The following is an 18,221-nucleotide window of genomic DNA, read 5'->3' on the forward strand; positions in this document are numbered from 1 at the left end:
CTCGTGGATAATCTAATTTTGAGTCGGTTTGACGTAGCAGTCCTGCATCAGTTGAACATTCTGTGTACTTCAAACTGAAATTCCTGCGTTAGTTGATTTAGAGCCGTAATGAGGTTGATGTACCTTAATGAAATTAGCTCGATAACTTCATGTTTCTTCAGGTCTCCTCTTCTACCTGGAACCTCTGACCGTAATCATTTAACTCATTGAAGATAAGTTTGTTAGGAGTCATCATAACTCAATAGGACACATGCAAACTGTTGTGTTGATGATTTTTTATTTAGAACAAATCTGAAAAAAATGAGAGAAAGTTAGAAACATGAAGACTGAAGAAGATGAGAGCAGTGATCTGCTCTCATCTTCTTCAGTCTTCTTGTTTCTAACTTTCTCTTGTTTTTTCTCTGCTTCTTGTTTGTTTTCCTCCTCCTCCTCCTCCTCCTCCTCTTCTTCATCTTCTCCACATCAGCACTTTCCTCTGAATATGTAGAATATGTTGCATTAATAGCAGTGTTCTGGGTCACCCCTCCCTCTGCAGCGAGGCGAGAAAACAGAAATGAGTTCATGAATCCTGAAGCCTCCTTCAGGTCTGTGAGGAGGTTCTATCGATCAGACGGAGCTCTGACCTGTTACCGATGGCGACAACTTGTTGACTTCCCTGTTCAACTTCCTTGTTTGACCTCGTTGGGGCGTCTGGCGAAGTCGGTCTGCTCGTTTCTAATTTCGCTTTTTGGGTCGTGAGAGGCGTCACGACGGTCCTGAAATATCTCCTCTGTTTCTGCTTCCTGTCCCTCGGCAGCCGTCCTCGATGTGTCGAGCTGCTCGTCCTTCGGTTCACGTCTCCTTTCAGGTTTTTCTGACTTTAAATCTTCTGATCCGAACCGGCAGGCGACCTGGTATAACAGGCCAGATTAACCCCCGAAAGTACACGTTGGCCTAGACCAGTTTATACCCAGGTTTGCTTTGGCCTTTAGGTTACGGCATCAAGAACCTTTAGATAGGATGCATTGTGGAGGATGATAAAGTGGGAATAGCTCTGCTAGAGGAAGTCATCACCAATGTTAAAGAGGCTAAGCCAGTACTTTAACCCTCCTGTTGTCTTCATTTATGGGCACCAAAAATCGTTTCCTTGTCTGAAAAAAATTCAAAAATTCAGCAATTTGCATCGTAAGGTAAACCGAGTTGGACTTTTATTCATCTGTTGCGGTAATTAAGTGCGTCAATTAAATTTTTATGTTTCCCGGTTGGATTCTCTCAGTGGCTTAACCCTCGTGTCGTCCTGCAGGTCAAATTGACCCGTTTTAAAGTTTGAAAATGTGGAAAAAAATATATTTTCACAGTGAAACTTCTGATGTCCACATTTTCAGCATTTTTGGGAAATCTTTGAACATTTGTTGGTGGAAAAAAGAAATGTTAAAAATGTTTGTTAAGAACATTCACAAAAAAATCAACCAAAATCCAGCGAATTTTGCTGGATTTTGGTTGATTTTTATGTGAATGTTCTTAAAGAAAATATTAGAAGTTTTACTGATATATATGGAATCACTTTAGATATTTTTAGGATTTTTTTGGAAGATTTTTACTCATTTTTTGAAAATATTTACAAGAATATTCTTGCCAAATTTGGGGGATTTTTTAAAAACAAAACTTTTAAGGGAAACTTTTAAGGAATTATTGGAATTTTCTTCCTGAAGGTTTTTCAAATTTTTAGAAATTTGTGGAATTTTTTTTACTGAATTTTTTGGTTTTTTTCAGACACGGAAACAGTATTTTTTGGTGCCTGTAAATGAGGACAACAGGAGGGTTAATCAAGCTATACAACATTGAACGTCAGGAAAAAACACATTAAACAATATTTAAAACAAGTTTTAGGTTGAAATGTTGACCCAAAACTCTTCCTAAGATGTTGAGCTAAATTTCTTCACATATTAAAGTAGGGTGTATGTTGGCCCAGACCAGTTTATACCCCAGGGTATATTACTGGCCTGTTGCCCTGGGATCGATGGCTGTGCGAGTTCGATCGTATGGAGAGTAACCATGGCAACCGACTCCCACCCAGGTGGATGTGAATAGTTGATCGCTGACCTATTTCCCGTCGAGCTGCCGGGTCATGTGCTTCACTGATTCTCCTCGTTTAGAGTCCAGACCGAGTCCCGCTGCTGTACAGAGGAAGGTTGTTGTCGTCGACTGATCGGCAGCACGTGTGAATAATTCAGCCTCTAATGCGTCATATAGGAGCTTATTATGGCTCGGCTTCTATGAAAAGAGCTGGCAGCAGCGACTTTCTGTCCCTCTTTCATGTTGTGACCAAATGATGCCTTTGAAGATCTCAGTATTCACGCATAAATTAATGAGATTTAGGTCAATGTGTCAGAAAATATGTCACAGAATAAGACCCGGAACACTTCAGAAGCAACACAGCATCTTTGTTGATGCATTTGTTCAACTAAAACAAGCCTTTATGAGGAATGAATCCATCAAGGAATGTGGTGGAGTTATGTGACAGTCGGCGTTGGTTTGTCCGTCTGTCTGTCTGTCTGTCTGTCTGTTAGCAACATTATTCAAAAAAGGACCAATGGATTTGGATGAAATTTTCAGGGAAGCTCAGAAAAATCCAACATGACCAAAACATAAAACTGTTAAAAACCTGGATGTTATAAATATATGTCATGCACAATTAGTTAAGGATCATAGGGAAGTTGGAAACTCCATGAAGTGACATATTTTGCAACCCTAACAGCAGGTTTTGGAGTTCAGGGAGTTGAACTTTGAAATAAATATTTCTATATTAGTTTTAGAGAAACATAATCTGTTTGTAAATGGTCATATTTAAACCTTTTTTAAACTAGACATAATGAGTGAAAAAGAAATTTGTTTTTAATACATGCTTTGGGGTATTTTTACTCTCCCAAGCAACACGAGTTATGTGATGATTGGTGTCTGTCTGTCTGTCTGTCTGTCTGTCAGCAACATTACTCAACAACAGACCAATGGATTTGGATGAAATTTTCAGGGAAGGTCAGCAATGACACAAAGGACCAAGTGATTAGATTTTGGCAGTGATGCGACTTATAGTCTGGATCCACGGATTAGTTAAAGATTTCTGTATCATTGTCAGATAGTGGCATGGCATCACTGTAACCATGACAACAAGTGAACACTACGTCAGCTGCCTGCTGATGATCACATGATTGTGATCCTACTACAAATCCACCACTGATGACCACAAGTTGTTTAAAGATTTCATTCTTCATGTAGACAAACACTACATACGACAGTAGACAGTAGTAATAGATCGTAGTTGTTCTTTGTTGTATTACCCTCTATTACTGATTAGCAACCATATGCAAATTAATCACCCTTGTATTTACATACGGCCCCTCCCTCTGCAAATGTTTCACTATTGACATTTTATTATTTGTTTCCATGCTTGTCTCCTCTCGGCTCTGTGAAAACACTGCCTGCATTTCAGCCGAATGTTCACAGAACTTTTGTCACGGGACAGAAACATCACGGAACACCAGACGAGTCGGAAATTACACAGCGACTGAGCAGCCTTGGAGGAGGACTGAGCTCTCTGAGGGTTTTTCTAGTCCTGTAAATATTCTGACTGATTTACTCAAACCAAAACAGCTTCTGAAGTTAAAGTCAAACAGCTGACATGAACTCCTGCAAAACAACTCTTTTAGTCCAGAGCAGCAGAGAAAGCAGCCGTTGATTCAGGCCGACACTCTCAGGCTTCATGACTAAATTAACTCTGTCCAGACTCTACACCACACCGACCATCAAACAGCGGAGAAAATATCCTGCTCAGGTTAAAAACTTCCACCCCCACCGAGGTTACAACCGTTTATTGACACAGAAATACAGATTTCAGTTTGCTGCTGCTCATGTGACGCTCACAGAAACCCACAAAACAACATCTAAAGAGGACAAACAGAATGAAAAAGCCTGAATCTGTCCGGTCTGTAGATGTGTGACGGGACTTTATGAGGACTTCTGGGCTCCTGCGAGGCTCCGGTCGTCCGTCTTCATGGAAGTTTTAAGAAGACGTGACTCACAAAAGCCTCATTCAGGCCGGATTAATGTTGCAGGACGCTGCTAATAAAATATTTCTCCTCCTCCTCCTAATAAAAGTTGTCCTTTAGCTGCTGGCGAGTCACCAGAGACATGTGACTTCCATGTATTTTATATCATATTACTGTCATTCAGGTCAGCATTTAGTTGTAATTTCATTAATGTGCTTGAAAAACACCAGAAAGTCTCCTTCTGAACGGTGATCAAGATGTTGTTTAGTAAGATATCAGGTCAAAGAAAGCTTTTCTTTGTCTTCTGTTGCTGCAGTAAACACATTTTAATATAAAACTGGACATAAAGTACACTATGATTAATGAAAAACAGCAGAAAATAAAGGCTAAAAATAACTGGAATGAATGTTTAGTAATTAATTTAATCCTCTAAACTTTCATTTTGATGGCTTTTTCTGCTTCGGTCACATTTTTATTCACTGTAAACTTATTTTTGCTCACTGGTGACTAATTTTTATTCTATGTGGACTCTTTTTTGCCAAAAAAAAAAGAAAAATGGAAGTGAAATGAAAGAGACTTAATTTTAACACGTACAACAGGAGCTCTCATGTCTGATAAATACTGGATAAATGGTGACTCCTCATGCATGTAAACATATTTAATAAGTTTATTCTGTTAATCATCAGTAGAAAGATGTTTCACCATGCTGAATGGATCCAACAACCTCCTCCTCTGTTCACCGTTTCTGAGCCATGCTGCATGTATTTATCCATCCAGTACCTCTGATTTTCCTCTCAGTCTAAAATCATCCAAAATGTCTCAGAATTTGCCCAAACCTATAAAAAAAGTCAAAAATATCTCAAAATTCCTCAAGAGTAACAAAAAAATTCCAGAACTGAATTCAATAATTGTAAAAAATAAACTCAAATTTGGTCTAAATATATAATAATATAATAAAAAGAGAGACTCAAAATGGCTCAAAACATGTCCAAAACTCTTAGAATTTTGCACACGATGCTTTCAAATTTGACTCAAGTTTCTGAACAAGTTGTTTTATTGATCCAGTATGTTGGATTTTCCTCTCAGTCTTTCTTGTCTTCTACTCTTGTTTTGTGTCACATTTGTGTCATTTTATTGTGCTTTTTGTCGTTCTGTGTCTAGTTTATGTCATTTGGTATTTTATTTGTGCTGTTTTTGTCTTTTTCTGTCACTTTGTCTTGTTTTTTTTGCCATTTTGTGTCTTTTTGTGGGTCTCATTTTTGTCATTTTGTGTGTCTTTTGGGTTGTTCTGTGTCTTTTTTTTGTTTTCTGTCTTGTTTTGTGACCCATTTGTCAATTTGTGTCATTTTGCCTTGTTTTTGTTGTTTTGTGTCTGTTTTGTGTTGCTTTATGTCTTTCTTCTGTCATTTTGTCTTTTTTTTTGCCATTTTATGTCTTTTTTTGGCCTTATTTTTGTCATTTTGTGTGTCATTTGGTTCGTTTTATGATGGTTTTTGTCATTTTGTGTCTCTTTGTGGTTGTTTTGTCTCTTCATACTGTAGATGTTTTTCTATCTCCATGTTTCCAGACTTTTCCTCTCTACTCTGTTCATAGAGGTCTAGATGTTCATAGAGGTCTAGATGTTCATAGAGGTCTAGATGTTCATAGAGGTCTAGATGTTGGTGTTCATAGAGGTCTAGATGTTCATAGAGGTCTAGATGTTGGTGTTCATAGAGGTCTCTAGATGTTCATAGAGGTCTAGATGTTCATAGAGGTCTAGATGTTCATAGCGGTCTAGATGTTGGTGTTCATAGAGGTCTAGATGTTGGTATTCATAGAGGTCTCTAGATGTTCATAGAGGTCTAGATGTTCATAGAGGTCTAGATGTTCATAGAGGTCTAGATGTTGGTGTTCATAGAGGTCTCTAGATGTTCATAGAGGTCTAGATGTTCATAGAGGTCTAGATGTTCATAGCGGTCTAGATGTTGGTGTTCATAGAGGTCTAGATGTTGGTGTTCATAGAGGTCTAGATGTTGGTATTCATAGAGGTCTAGATGTTGGTGTTCATAGAGGTCTAGATGTTCATAGAGGTCTAGATGTTGGATATCGTCACATAACTCCATCACGTTGCTTGGAGGAGTAATAAAGACAATTTTTAGGTTTGATTTGGTTGTTTTTTAGAATGACAAAATCCACTGACCTCATACTTCATACAAAAAAACATTGTAAAGTTGAAAATCAAGTGAATTATTTCTGTGTTTACAGTTTGTAGCTCTGATGAACGGTGTGATTTAGATGACTTTTATGAACTTGTCTGTGTGTTTTGGCATTTAGGAGGTTGACAGTTTGATCAGAGGGGTTTTTACAACAGAAACAGCGATTGTTCATTGGTTTATTAAGACAAAGTGACTTTGGGTTGGTTAATCTCTGGGACTTTCTATCGGAGATCCTTTAAACCTCCCGGCTGCTCTCAGAGTTTCAGCTGCTGACCATGAAACTGCATCAAAAGGCGTCTTTGTTGATCCAAACATGCTGCCTTCAAGTCCACCTCAGAGCAAAACAAATGGATTCCCTGTCAGTCCCACTGTACAGCAGCTCAATGGAAAACTGTTTTCATCTCCACCAGCCTCGTGCTTCTGTTGATGTTTGGACCAGGATGAGTTTAATAGCAGCTTCCTGTCTGGTGGAACAAATGTTTCTGTTGCATTAAGACTATTGATAACATCCAGCCGTCCCTCCTTATTGATAATCGATTGGATGCTTCAGCTGATCTGTTCATATCTCAGAAACATGTCGGCGTTCTGGAAGATGGACCAGAGCGAAGGAAACTGTTGAAGCTGTGAGATTTAAATGTTTCGAGCCGTTTTCACGTTTGAGACTGCAGAACTTAAACTACATCAGGATCATTCCAGAACTGGAGGACGTTTTCCATCCAATAATTCACATATTAAACCCTAAAACATCAATAGTGTGTAAATGTTCTTGTCCTGAGACCAAATCTATAAAAACTAGGAGAAAAGAATGTTTAAAATATTTAAATGCCAAATAAGTCTGGAGTTCCCCTAAAATGCCATTTTTCTCTTGTCCTCCCCCCTGATAACCAAACTGGATCTCTAATAAAAGAGTTAGAATCTCATTTAAATTGTCAGCCTTGATTGATTGTCTCCCTCCAGCTCATATTATCAGGATCAGACTAATTCTTTGGACTGTTTTCCATCAGTCAGTTTGTCCTCTTGGTCAGCAGTAACAGCAGCTAAATATCTAGCTTCTACTGCTGAGAAAAAGATCACATTAGCATGGATTAGAGTAGAGTTAGCAAACAGTACAGAAAACATGGAAGAAGAAGCTGAGCCCATCAATACCTATTATTGATCAATATGGAGCAGAAAATGGAGAAGAGAAGGTTGATTTTTTTACACACTTTAAAGCCCAGATGTCCTCCAGATCTGGAATGAACCATTTACTCATAACTTTAAACTGAGTTGAATTCAGTCGCCATGAAGTGGATTTTTTTATCCTCAATGAAAATCCAACATTCTAAACGCACTTTACACAATTATAATAAAAGTTTGAATTAATCTCATATATAGAACTACTTCAGATCAGTTCTGTTTCTGTGGTTGTTCTGAGAATGAAGGAAACTGTTGTGATATTTAAACTCTTCACACTCCATGATTCAGTCCGTGTTCATGTTTACGACTGCAGCATTTATGTCTTGAACCGTATTTACTCCGTTTATAGAAGTCTGTGTCGTTCAGTGTGACTCATGTTTCCCAGAATGCCTCAGTGGAGAGCAGCTGGTTGATGAAGACCTGCTGTTAGAATGGATGAGTCTCCATCCTGAAGGAGGATCTGAAACATCACCGAGGACTTGGCTGGTCCGGTCGCCCTGACGTGGGGTTGCTGATGCTGCTGTTGCCCTGGCGATGGTTGCCAAGCAGCGGCTAATTAAGATTTCAGGGGGAAAACTGCAGGATTGTGTCGATGACGAGGTGTCGAGTTCAGAGGAGAAGATGGAAAGAAAGGCTCTGATACGACTGTTCATTCAGTAGAAGGTTGTTTAGTTTAGCTTAGCTTAGCATGAAGCCTGGTTCTGTTCAACAGAAACAACATGATTCTATTAGCAGCTCTGAAGCATTTTCAGCGTGTCCACATGTTGTTCACAACGTGTTGTTCTTTTCCAAGCAGATTCATAAATCAAACTTTCCTGGAAGTTGGAACATGAAGTCATGGAGGAATTCAGGGCAGAGTGAATTATTTCTGGCTGTAAATGTGATTCTGAGTGGCGTCTGTTCACGCTTCATCATAAACTAACATTAATCTTTACAGCAGTTCTTCAGATGGATCTATAATTAGAACCGTCTTTACGATGGCCTCGGACGCTGCTGCAGACTAAAATTCATTTTTCATGATGTGTGAACACAGAAGTAACTGGTTTACAGAAATAGTTGCTTGGAAAATGCATCAGAGTTCAGTTTCAAAACATTATATTCAGTTTCAAGAGTGCTGGAATGTAGTTTCAATCTGATAAACTGAAGTTCGAATTATAAGACAGAAATTCTAATTTTTATTAGTTATTCAAGTTCAGGTATGAATGATTGGAATTCAGTTTCTCAGATGTGTGACAGAATGTGAATCTGAAATTAAAAATCTAATATAAAATTATAAACTGAATTTCAACACACCTAAAACCAAATGTAATGTTTTAAAGTTAAATTCAGTCTTCCTTGCTCTGAAATAGTATTTTATTCTCGCTGACATGTCGACTTCCTACCTCCAGTTTCCACCGTTTAAATTTTGTTTTTTCAAAAAAATCAGATCCAGATGCTGTTGCACTTCTTAGAAACTGAACTTGAATTAATGATAAATCCAATGTAGACATTGTTAATGTGGTAAATGACTATTGTAGCTGGAAACAGCTGAAGATGTTCATAGGGGTCTAGATGTTCATAGAGGTCTAGATGTTCATAGGGGCCTAGATGTTCATAGGGGTCTAGATGATGGTCTTAGATGAGCAGAGGTGCTTCATTTTGTCTTTGTTGATTTTTTTTATCAACATATGAGGCTTTTTTCTTCAGTGAATCTTCCCAAACATACTGAAAAGACCACGGAGTCTGGGGTTGGTTAGGACGTGTTTTTTGCTGAGAAGATGCAGTTTTGAGTGAGAATCTGGCCATGATTTGAGTGTTTTGTCTCAGAAGTTTGTTCTGAAGAGGAAAGTCAAACTTCTGTCCTACTACAGTCCAGAATGGACAAACTGTTCCACCACTAGAATGAAGATCCGTCTGGGAGACGTCTGGTGTTACCGCTGGTTCCTGTGGGTTCAGGTCAGAAGGTGGTTAGAGGATGATTGTTGGTGGGATTCAGACCACAGACCATCAGGCTTTAGTCCCAAACATCCACCCAGAGCTGCTTCCTCAGAGGTTTGGCTGCACAGAAACAACATGAAGCTGCTGCTGGTGTGTTTAAAGGAGATCATCTCCTCCATCTCCAGAGCCTGAAGGAGACGTCAGGTCATCTGAAGAGTTAGATTCAGGTGCTGATGCTGTTGTTGTTGTGGAGAGGACAGTTAAACTCTCAGCGCCAGAATAGAATCAGAATCTCGTCTTTAAACTGGGCTGATCCGTGCTTAGCTGCTTGTTTTCATGGTCTCGGTTCTCGGGTTTCCTCTGGCAGCGGCAGGAATCTCCACATCGCTGCACCGCCGGCATCCTCGCTGCTGCCAGAGCTTTTCTCAACACGCTGCAGCGGCGTCCAGTTTCCCTGGAGCCACTGGCTGGAAAACCCGGCGGAGGTCAGTGGGTTTGTGTGTCGGGTTCTGGCCCCGCTCGGCCCGGACAGCTGCTCCAGGGTTCATCAGGGGCCACACCTGCTGCACAGCCTCAGGATCAGCAGCTCTGGAGGCCGCGTTCACATTCTTCATCCACCAGCACAGGAAGTAAAGCAGCAGCTGAGGGACGGAGACGGTTTCCTCCACAGAGCCGTCAGATCGTGGAAATTCAACAAGAAAAACAGTATTTTTAACACCACAGATTAATAACAGAGCTTCTATAATAAACTAAATTAAACAAAACTCACAGTCTGCAGGTTAGTTTTAGAATCTGTAACATAAACACTTTAATTTACCATTTTTCTGTCTTTAATATACATATTTTTTCTTTCAAGTAACAACAAACATCATAATAAAGATAATAAATGTAAAATAATGATATTTATTAGCAGAATTCAATAGAGTTAAATGTACAAAACAGTTTTTTGCACTTTAATGAACAGAAACTCATATTTTAACTGTACTTTTAACAGTATTGTTATTACAAGCTTTAAAAATAGATTGCAGTTTTACTCAGTCACTTTGGTACGTTTCTCGAATCTTCCTCGACATTTGCAAAACAGGAAGTGCATTTCTCAAAACAATTCGGACAAATATTTCAGAAAACCCCAACCCTTCACACATTTCCCTTCGTTAGAGAAAATCAAGATTCACCTGGGAGCAATTTACAAACTCAGGACAGATTTAGAGAAAAAAAGTCTCATGGAAATGTATAGAAACATCCTGATATATTCTGACAGCTTGTTCAACCATTCTGCATGTAAAGACTGATGTGATGAACTAATGCCTAAATGTTGTGGAGGGTGAGAATATTCAACAGAGACCCATTAGAATACATTTAGATCAGCAGGACAGAAGCAGCGGATAATAGAGGAAACAGCAGAGAATTGGACAGAATCATTTCATGGATGAACCAAAGCATTTACAGCTGGTTCAGAGAAATGAGAAACTGCTTTTTGATATGAACAAGTGACACAATTATGTGAGGATTGAACAAGTAGTTTAGAGAATTTCAGTTCTGATCTGAGAAATGAACCAAACCGACTGAGAAAAACTGTAACATACTAATAATGTTCCACACTAAGGTCCGGTTCTTCCTTCAGTTTGCTGTGTTTAAGTTTATCATGCATGTAGTTGAGATGAAATTAATGGAAATCTCTAATTCCTGCAGAGCTTCAGTCCACTGATAAACAGTGAATTCATGCTGTTTCTGTTTATTTAGAATGTCTCTGTCAGCTTTCAGGTGCTTCTTCTGATGCTTTTACCTGATTGGACCGACTCCCGGCTCAGTTGCATAATAACTAAAATGACGTAACGATGAGTTCCTGCGCCTGTGATCTGCAGCCACGGTTTAGGAGAAGAGGGAAAAAACAAACTCTGCTGCCAAACGAAGCTCGCTGCTGCCACAAATAGATGTTCTGTAAATATGGTTCTGGTTCTGGAGGGTTAGGGTTCTCTGTCTTGGCCAATCAGGTGACGGTTGATGGAGATGTGAAAATAAATGGTCTGTATTTATATAGCGCTTTACTATACCCGAAACGATACGCAAAGCGCTTTACATTATACATCACATTCACACACTGATGGTGGATGCTGCCATGCTAGGCGCTAACCACGACCCATCAGGAGCAGTTAGGGGTTTAGTGTCTTGCTCAGGGACACCTGGACATGAACTCTCCAGGGCAGGGATCGAACCAGTAACCCTCCGGTTACAAGACGGCCACTCTACCACTGAGCCATGCCGCCCAACATGTCAGAAACCTGTCAACACCTTCAGCAAAATGTCTACATTTATGTGTGTGTGTGTGTGTGTAATAACCAATGGTGCAAGTCTTCATTTGTGTGTGCATCCGGATGTCCTTAACACAATACACCCAAAATGCATGCAGAAAACCTCGATAAAGGAAACTTCTTTAATGTCATCATTAAAGAAGTTCATGCTGCTAATAAAACTGGAACCGTCTGTGTTTTTTTTTTGTCTTCCAGCGTCAGAAAAGTTCCGTTCCCGGTGAAGGTTTGCCGTTCGGCTCTGCAGCTCCACATGAGAGGAAAACCGAAGAGCGTCACCGTGGAAACCAGAGCCGGCCAGACCGTCGCCGACTTCAAGAAGAGTCGAGACGGATTCATCCTGCTGGTTCCTGCCAACTAACGAACCTCCTAAACCTGAAGGAACATCTAAAGACGAAGACTGAGGACTGTGTTCTCAGGTGGACCGTTGGGTTCCTCAAAGGTCTTAAAGTCTGAACTCCCTCCTGAGCTAAAAGATCTCTGGACGAAGATGAGACTTCTTCCTGCTTTTTCTGCAGATTTATTAAATATTGAAGATGTTTTGTGACAAGGTTGAACAAGTTGCACATCCCAGCAGATGATTTATTTTTGTGTTTTCTGGCATTGTTGTTTGATGTCAGGAGCAATGAGAAGGACAAGACGAGAGTTTAAAGAAAATAAATTATTCAAGGTTTACTTCAGCGAGTGTCTCTTAATTTCACCACATGAAGAGTTTCATCCACCGATTAAAACTCCGAGCAAAGAAAATCTGAGTTTTAATCAGCGCAAAAGCAAAGAAAAATCAGAGAGAAGGAGGTCAACATTGTGGGTCACGCTAACTTTGCAAACCCAATCACTGTGTTTGGGTTGTTTTTGAGTTTGAAGCAACTTCTCATTCCCCCAAATCTCGACATCAAAGACGTAGCGTGCAAAGTTAGCACTCTGCATCCTTCTTATCGCTAAAACTCTAAAACAGTTCAGAAGAAATGCAGCTTAACATGTATTATTTTATACATCTTGAATGTTTCTGAGTCTAACTTAAAGTTGTTGCACCGATATTCAGCATTTTGTGCAACTCTTTCCCCTAAATCTCTATAACAGATGGAGAGCGCTAACTTAGCATGCTAAACTTCTGATGCAGAGATTGATGCGACTCTTCATTCCCAGATCTCTCCTCAAAAAATGCATTTTCACAGATGTCCTTTTAACCTTTATTTTCAAGCTGAACCTGAAGTTGTGGCCACAGTTTGCCGGACTCCTCTGGCCCCAGATCTCTGTTAGGAATACAAGTTAGTGGCACCATTTTGTTTCTTCATCCATGATACTTGTTCAGTCACCTGTTTAAATTAAACTAGGGCTTAGAGTTTTGGCTTTAATCAGTTGTCGGCTTCAGCTCTACTCATGCTACACCTCTTTGTTAATTGTTTTTAACGGCCTGGAATTAGCAGGAAGTGTTCAGATGGAGGTCCCTGATTGGACAAACTTCTTTAGAGGTGTGTCTTAGGATTTCTTTGGAAACTTTATTTTATGAAAAAGTTCACCAAAATGTGTTTTTTTTTTAAACATCAAAGGTGAGAATAAGCTGCTAAATCTGTTTTTAGCTGAGTCACTTTAAAAGTTTTCAAGATTCAGCTCTTGAATTTGCACCTCAACTGTGTGACGACTCTGTCTGGACATCAGATGTTCCTGATCAGGAGCTGAGGGTTTCCACCTGACTGAACCACACCTGACTGAACCACACCTGCAGTCAGTGGTTCAGCTGCATTTAACTGCTCTCCTCTCCAGTCTAGATGGTTCGCTGACAGGAGCTGGTGTCTGTGGAGCTCCAGCATCATGTGTGGGGTTTTGTGTCGTTTGGGCCTTGACGGCATTGTGGACTGCTTTTAGTTAGCAATAAACCTTTGTTTTTCACCGTACAGTGGTTGTCTCCGAGTTTTTGTTGCAATTGTGGAGCCGAGTTGTAACAAATGGGGGCTCGTCCAAACAGTCCAACCGGTGTAAACAGCGGTAGCTTGACTGGGTGAGTGCCGTTGTGGGCGGAGACTGTGATTTTTGTGAATGATTCAGGTGCTTTGTATTGTCGGGAGTGACGCTGTGTGGCCTGTTCATTCATTCCGTGGTTCATTCATTCCGTGGTTCATTCATTCAGTTTAGGAGGATCGGCGCGTTCTGGGTGTTTGGAGACACGTCTATGGTGAGTAGACAGATCTTGGAGTTCTGTTAGTGCTCGCTGTGATGCTGTGTTCGTTTCTGAGTTCGTGTGTTTCTGTAGCGACCTAGTGGAGATAAGTTGCTGTGGTTCTGTCCCTGTTAGGCTTCAGAGCGAACTCCCTTGCAGTCCGTTGGGGGGTCGGTAGTGTGGTGAGAACGTGGTTGGAGCAGTTGTCTCGGGAGCACGTCCGAGGCTGCAGGTGGAGTCACCGATCCTCGGTTGCTTCACGGCCTGCGGGAGATCAGTGCGTAAATACCCGCCACAAGTAGCACCTGAAGACTAGGGGGGAGATCAGCTAGATTCTGGTGGAGGCAGTTAGAGGGACGGAACCATGGTGACCAGTCAGCTGTTTCCTGCAGAGAGTTCAGGGACAGAGCAGCTGATTAAACCTGTCGGTATCATTATGGTTATTCGGTTTGTGCTGAGCCATGGTTTCGGTGGAGGATTTTTTGAAAGCTCCATCAGAGGAGCTGTTAGAGCGCTGTTCACGGGAGCAGTTAGTGAAAATAGCAGAGTACTTTAAAATGGATGTAGGTGATAAACGATCTAAAGACAACATGAAACACATCCTGAAAATGAACCTACTTGATGCAGGAGTTCTCCAGCCTGAAGTTCAGGCAGTGGAGGCTGAGTTAGACTCTGGTGAAGCTGCTGCTGCTGCTGGTGAAGCTGCTGCTGCTTCTGCTGAAGCTGCTGCTGCTTCTGGTGAAGCTGCTGCTTCTGGTGAAGCTGCTGCTGCTTCTGGGTGAAGCTGCTGCTGCTGGTGAAGCTGCTGCTGCTTCTGGTGAAGCTGCTGCTGCTTCTGCTGAAGCTGCTGCTGCTTCTGGTGAAGCTGCTGCTGCTTCTGGTGAAGCTGCTGCTGCTTCTGCTGAAGCTGCTGCTGCTTCTGGGTGAAGCTGCTTCTGGGTGAAGCTGCTCCCAGCAGTTCAACTTTAACATTTGAGCAGTGTGAGAGGTTGCTGATGTTACAAGTGGAACTGAAAAAGCTTGAGCTGGAGGAGCACTTATTAAGCCTGAGATCTGCTGGGGTCGTGGGTCAGACTTCTGGAGGTTCATCTGGTCCTCCACCTTCATTTGATGTGTCCACGAATCTGCGGTTGGTTCCTCCGTTTAGTGAACGTGATCCTGATACGTTCTTTTCTTTGTTTGAGAGAACGTTACTCCTGCAGTGTGTTCTCACAGGTAAGGCTCAGGAGGCGTATTGTGCACTCAGTATTGCAGACAGCAGGGTCTATACTTCGGTCAAAGCCGCTGTTCTTAAGGCCTATAAGTTGGTACCTGAGGCCTACAGACAGAGGTTCAGGTCCTGGGAGAAGTCTGGTCGCCAGACTCACATGGAGTTTGCCAGGGAGCAAAGTATACATTTCCATCGGTGGTGTTCTTCACTAAATGTTCATACATTTGACGCTCTGTGTGAGTTAGTTATTCTGGAGCAGTTTAAGGATTCAGTTCCTCCACATATTGCCGTCTATATTAGTGAGCATAAGGTGAAGACAGCAGAGGAAGCAGCAGCCCTCGCTGATGATTATGTATTAACTCATCGGGGGCATTATGACTATCGAGCTCTGGAATCTGGTAAAAGTAGAACAGATAGGTCAGTGTATAGTCAGATACAGGGGGACCAGAAGAACATCTGTCACTACTGTAGAGGTAGGGGACACTGGAAGGCTGAGTGTCCGTTAAAAAGTAATCCTGAAGGTGGGCAGGTGGAGCCTGTTGCACTCGCTGCTCCTGGCAGGAGGTTTACTGGTGTCGTCTCTCCAGGTGTCTGTTCTCCCAGATTTAAGGGGGAATCTGCAGTGGTCCATGGGAGGTTGCAGTCTGACTTCTCAGCTTTTGTGTCTGATGGCTACGTGTCACTGGTAGGTACTGATGGTAAAGTACCAGTTAAAATCCTGAGAGATACTGGAGCGAGCCGCTCATATATTGTGAGTTCTGTGCTGCCATTCTCTCAGTTCACTGCTACTGGTGATAAGGTTCTGATGAAGGGAATGGATTTGGATGTGCTGCCTGTTCCAGCTCATAAACTGAGGTTGGACTGTGGGTTGGTTCAGGGTGAGGTGACCATGGGGGTGCGACCGGCTCTACCAGTCCAGGGGGTGCAGGTTGTTCTGGGGAATGATCTGGCTGGTAGCCGTGTGTGGGCTGATGGTCCACCTCAACCTGTGGTAACAGCTTCTCCTGGTGCTGCAGAATGTTTTCCTGGTGGCAGTAGAGCTGCCCAGACCGTGTGGGCCAGAGAAGCAGAATCAGACCTTGAGCTGAGTGGTACTGAGGATAGAGGGTCCTTCACTGTTGGGTTACCTGATGTTTTTCCTTCTGTTTCTCACAGTGACCTGGCAGCAGAACAACGAGCTGATCCCTCCCTCAGTGCAATGTTTAATTCTGGGCTCTTACATAGGGAGAGTTCTGCACCAGGTTATCTGGTAAACAACAACCTGTTGCTAAGAAAATGGGTGCCAAATGGGAAAGGTTTCACTTGTGATCCTATTTTTCAGATTGTTGTGCCTTCAGTGTTCCAGGGGGAGGTACTGAGGACATCATATGGTCGGTGTGGACATCTGGGGGTACGCAAGATGTACTGGTACATCCGTAAGCACTTCTTTTGGCCTCACATGAAACGGGATGTGTCTCTCTATATTAAAGCGAGGAAGGACCAGCCTTCCCCTCCTCTGAGTAAAGAGTGCTGGTATGACCGTGAGGCTGAGGTTAACAGGGTCGTCAGTCGGTTTAAGCCTATGCCCTGCAGCATCAGTCCTGTGAAGGGGAGCATGAACTGGTAACCGAATGTTGGTCATAGTTGTGTTTTTACTGTCCCACTGTTTGGATGCACACCACATTAGCTCTGAAGATGTGGTGGCTGTTTGTCCAGAGTCCCTGGTTTGTAAAACTGTGCTTATTGGATTCATGCGTGGTCCTCCTGGTCCCTGTTTGTTTCTCCTCCTACACTCTTAAAAATGCTCCTCCTGCCACCAGAGGTTGCTGGGTGCAGCATGGAGATGAGGGGTTTCCTGGAGTGGTCTACGTAGGACTGGTGAGTATGATAGCTTGGACATTGTGTCCAGTCGACTGAAATTTGTCAGTATAAGAGTTTGTACAGTTTCCGGGGTGTGGGAAATTGTTGACCAATTCAACTTAAAGCAGTGAGTTTGTGTTGGTATTGTTGATGCGGCTGTTTAAGATTTTCCAGGGGGAGCATCGTCTTAAGGGGGGGGGGTGTGACGACCCTTCATCTGGACACCAGATGTTCCTGATCAGGAGCTGAGGGTTTCCACCTGACTGAACCACACCTGCAGTCAGTGGTTCAGCTGCATTTAACTGCTCTCCTCTCCAGTCTAGACGGTTCGCTGACAGGAGCTGGTGTCTGTGGAGCTCCAGCCTCATGTGTGGGGTTTTGTGTTGTTTGGGCCTTGACAGCATTGTGGACTGCTTTTAGTTAGCAATAAATCTTTGTTTTTCACCGTACAGTAGTTGTCTCTGAGTTTTTGTTGCAACTGTGGAGCCGGGTTGTAACAACTTTATGGAAATAAGGAGCGAACAATGAACCAATAATGACGCCACCAGAACGCTTTAGACGGCTGCTTCTATAGGTAATAAATAAGAAATTTTGAATCTGAAAACAACAACAACAACACATCTGTGGCAGCTGTCAGAATAAACAACCTTCTTCCATCTTCACACCTGATTTTTGTCAGCTTCTTCTGGAGACACTGAAGTCTTTATTACAGTTTATATTTTTTATTTAATGTGTAAAATGGTTGGAATTCCCCTTTAAGACTTCAATAGATCCATTATTAATCCAACAAATATCCACTACTGTGTGTTTATGGAGCTTTAAATCCAATTATTGATCCGCCAGCAGAACATTTCTTCCATTTTCACAACTGAAGTCTTTATTATAGTTTATATCTCGTATTTAATGTGTAAAATGGTTGGAGTTCCCCTTTAAGGCTTAAATAAAATGTTTGGTTCCACAAGATCAATTATTAATCCAACAAACATTCACTATTATGTGTTTATGGAGCTTAAAGCAGCACATTTCTTCCATTTCCACAGCTGTAGTCTTTAAATTGAACAGATGGTTGTGATCAGATTTATCTCCTGGAGACACTGAAGTCTTAGTGTTTAATGTGTAAAATGGTTGGAATTCCCCTTTAAGGCTTAAATCAAGTGTTTGGTTTCAAAAGGCTCATTATTAATCCAACAAATATCCACTATTTTGTGTTTATGGAGCTTTAAATCCAATTATTGATCCGCCAGCAGAACATTTCTTCCATTTTCACAACTGAAGTCTTTATTGTAGTTGACATCACACTTTTAAAGTGTAAAATTGCAAAAAAAAATCCCCCTTAAAGGCTTCAGTTAAGTGTTTCATTTCAAAGGGTTCATTATTAATCCAACAAACGCT

General features: G+C 41.6%; 1 protein-coding gene across 1 annotated transcript in view; it reads left to right on the forward strand.

The window, feature by feature from the left end:
• Nucleotides 1-12,297, forward strand: part of myo1g (myosin IG) — a 66,202-nt gene extending 53,905 nt beyond the window's left edge. The window contains exon 22 of the mRNA XM_035944693.2: nt 11,821-12,297. Coding sequence (XP_035800586.2) covers nt 11,821-11,983 — 163 coding nt within the window. The 3' untranslated portion in view covers nt 11,984-12,297. The remainder of the gene's footprint in view (nt 1-11,820) is intronic.
• The last annotated feature ends 5,924 nt before the right edge of the window (nt 12,298-18,221 follow it).

Source organism: Amphiprion ocellaris, chromosome 15 (assembly GCF_022539595.1).
Source record: "Amphiprion ocellaris isolate individual 3 ecotype Okinawa chromosome 15, ASM2253959v1, whole genome shotgun sequence".
In the NCBI taxonomy this organism is placed as follows: domain Eukaryota; kingdom Metazoa; phylum Chordata; class Actinopteri; family Pomacentridae; genus Amphiprion; species Amphiprion ocellaris.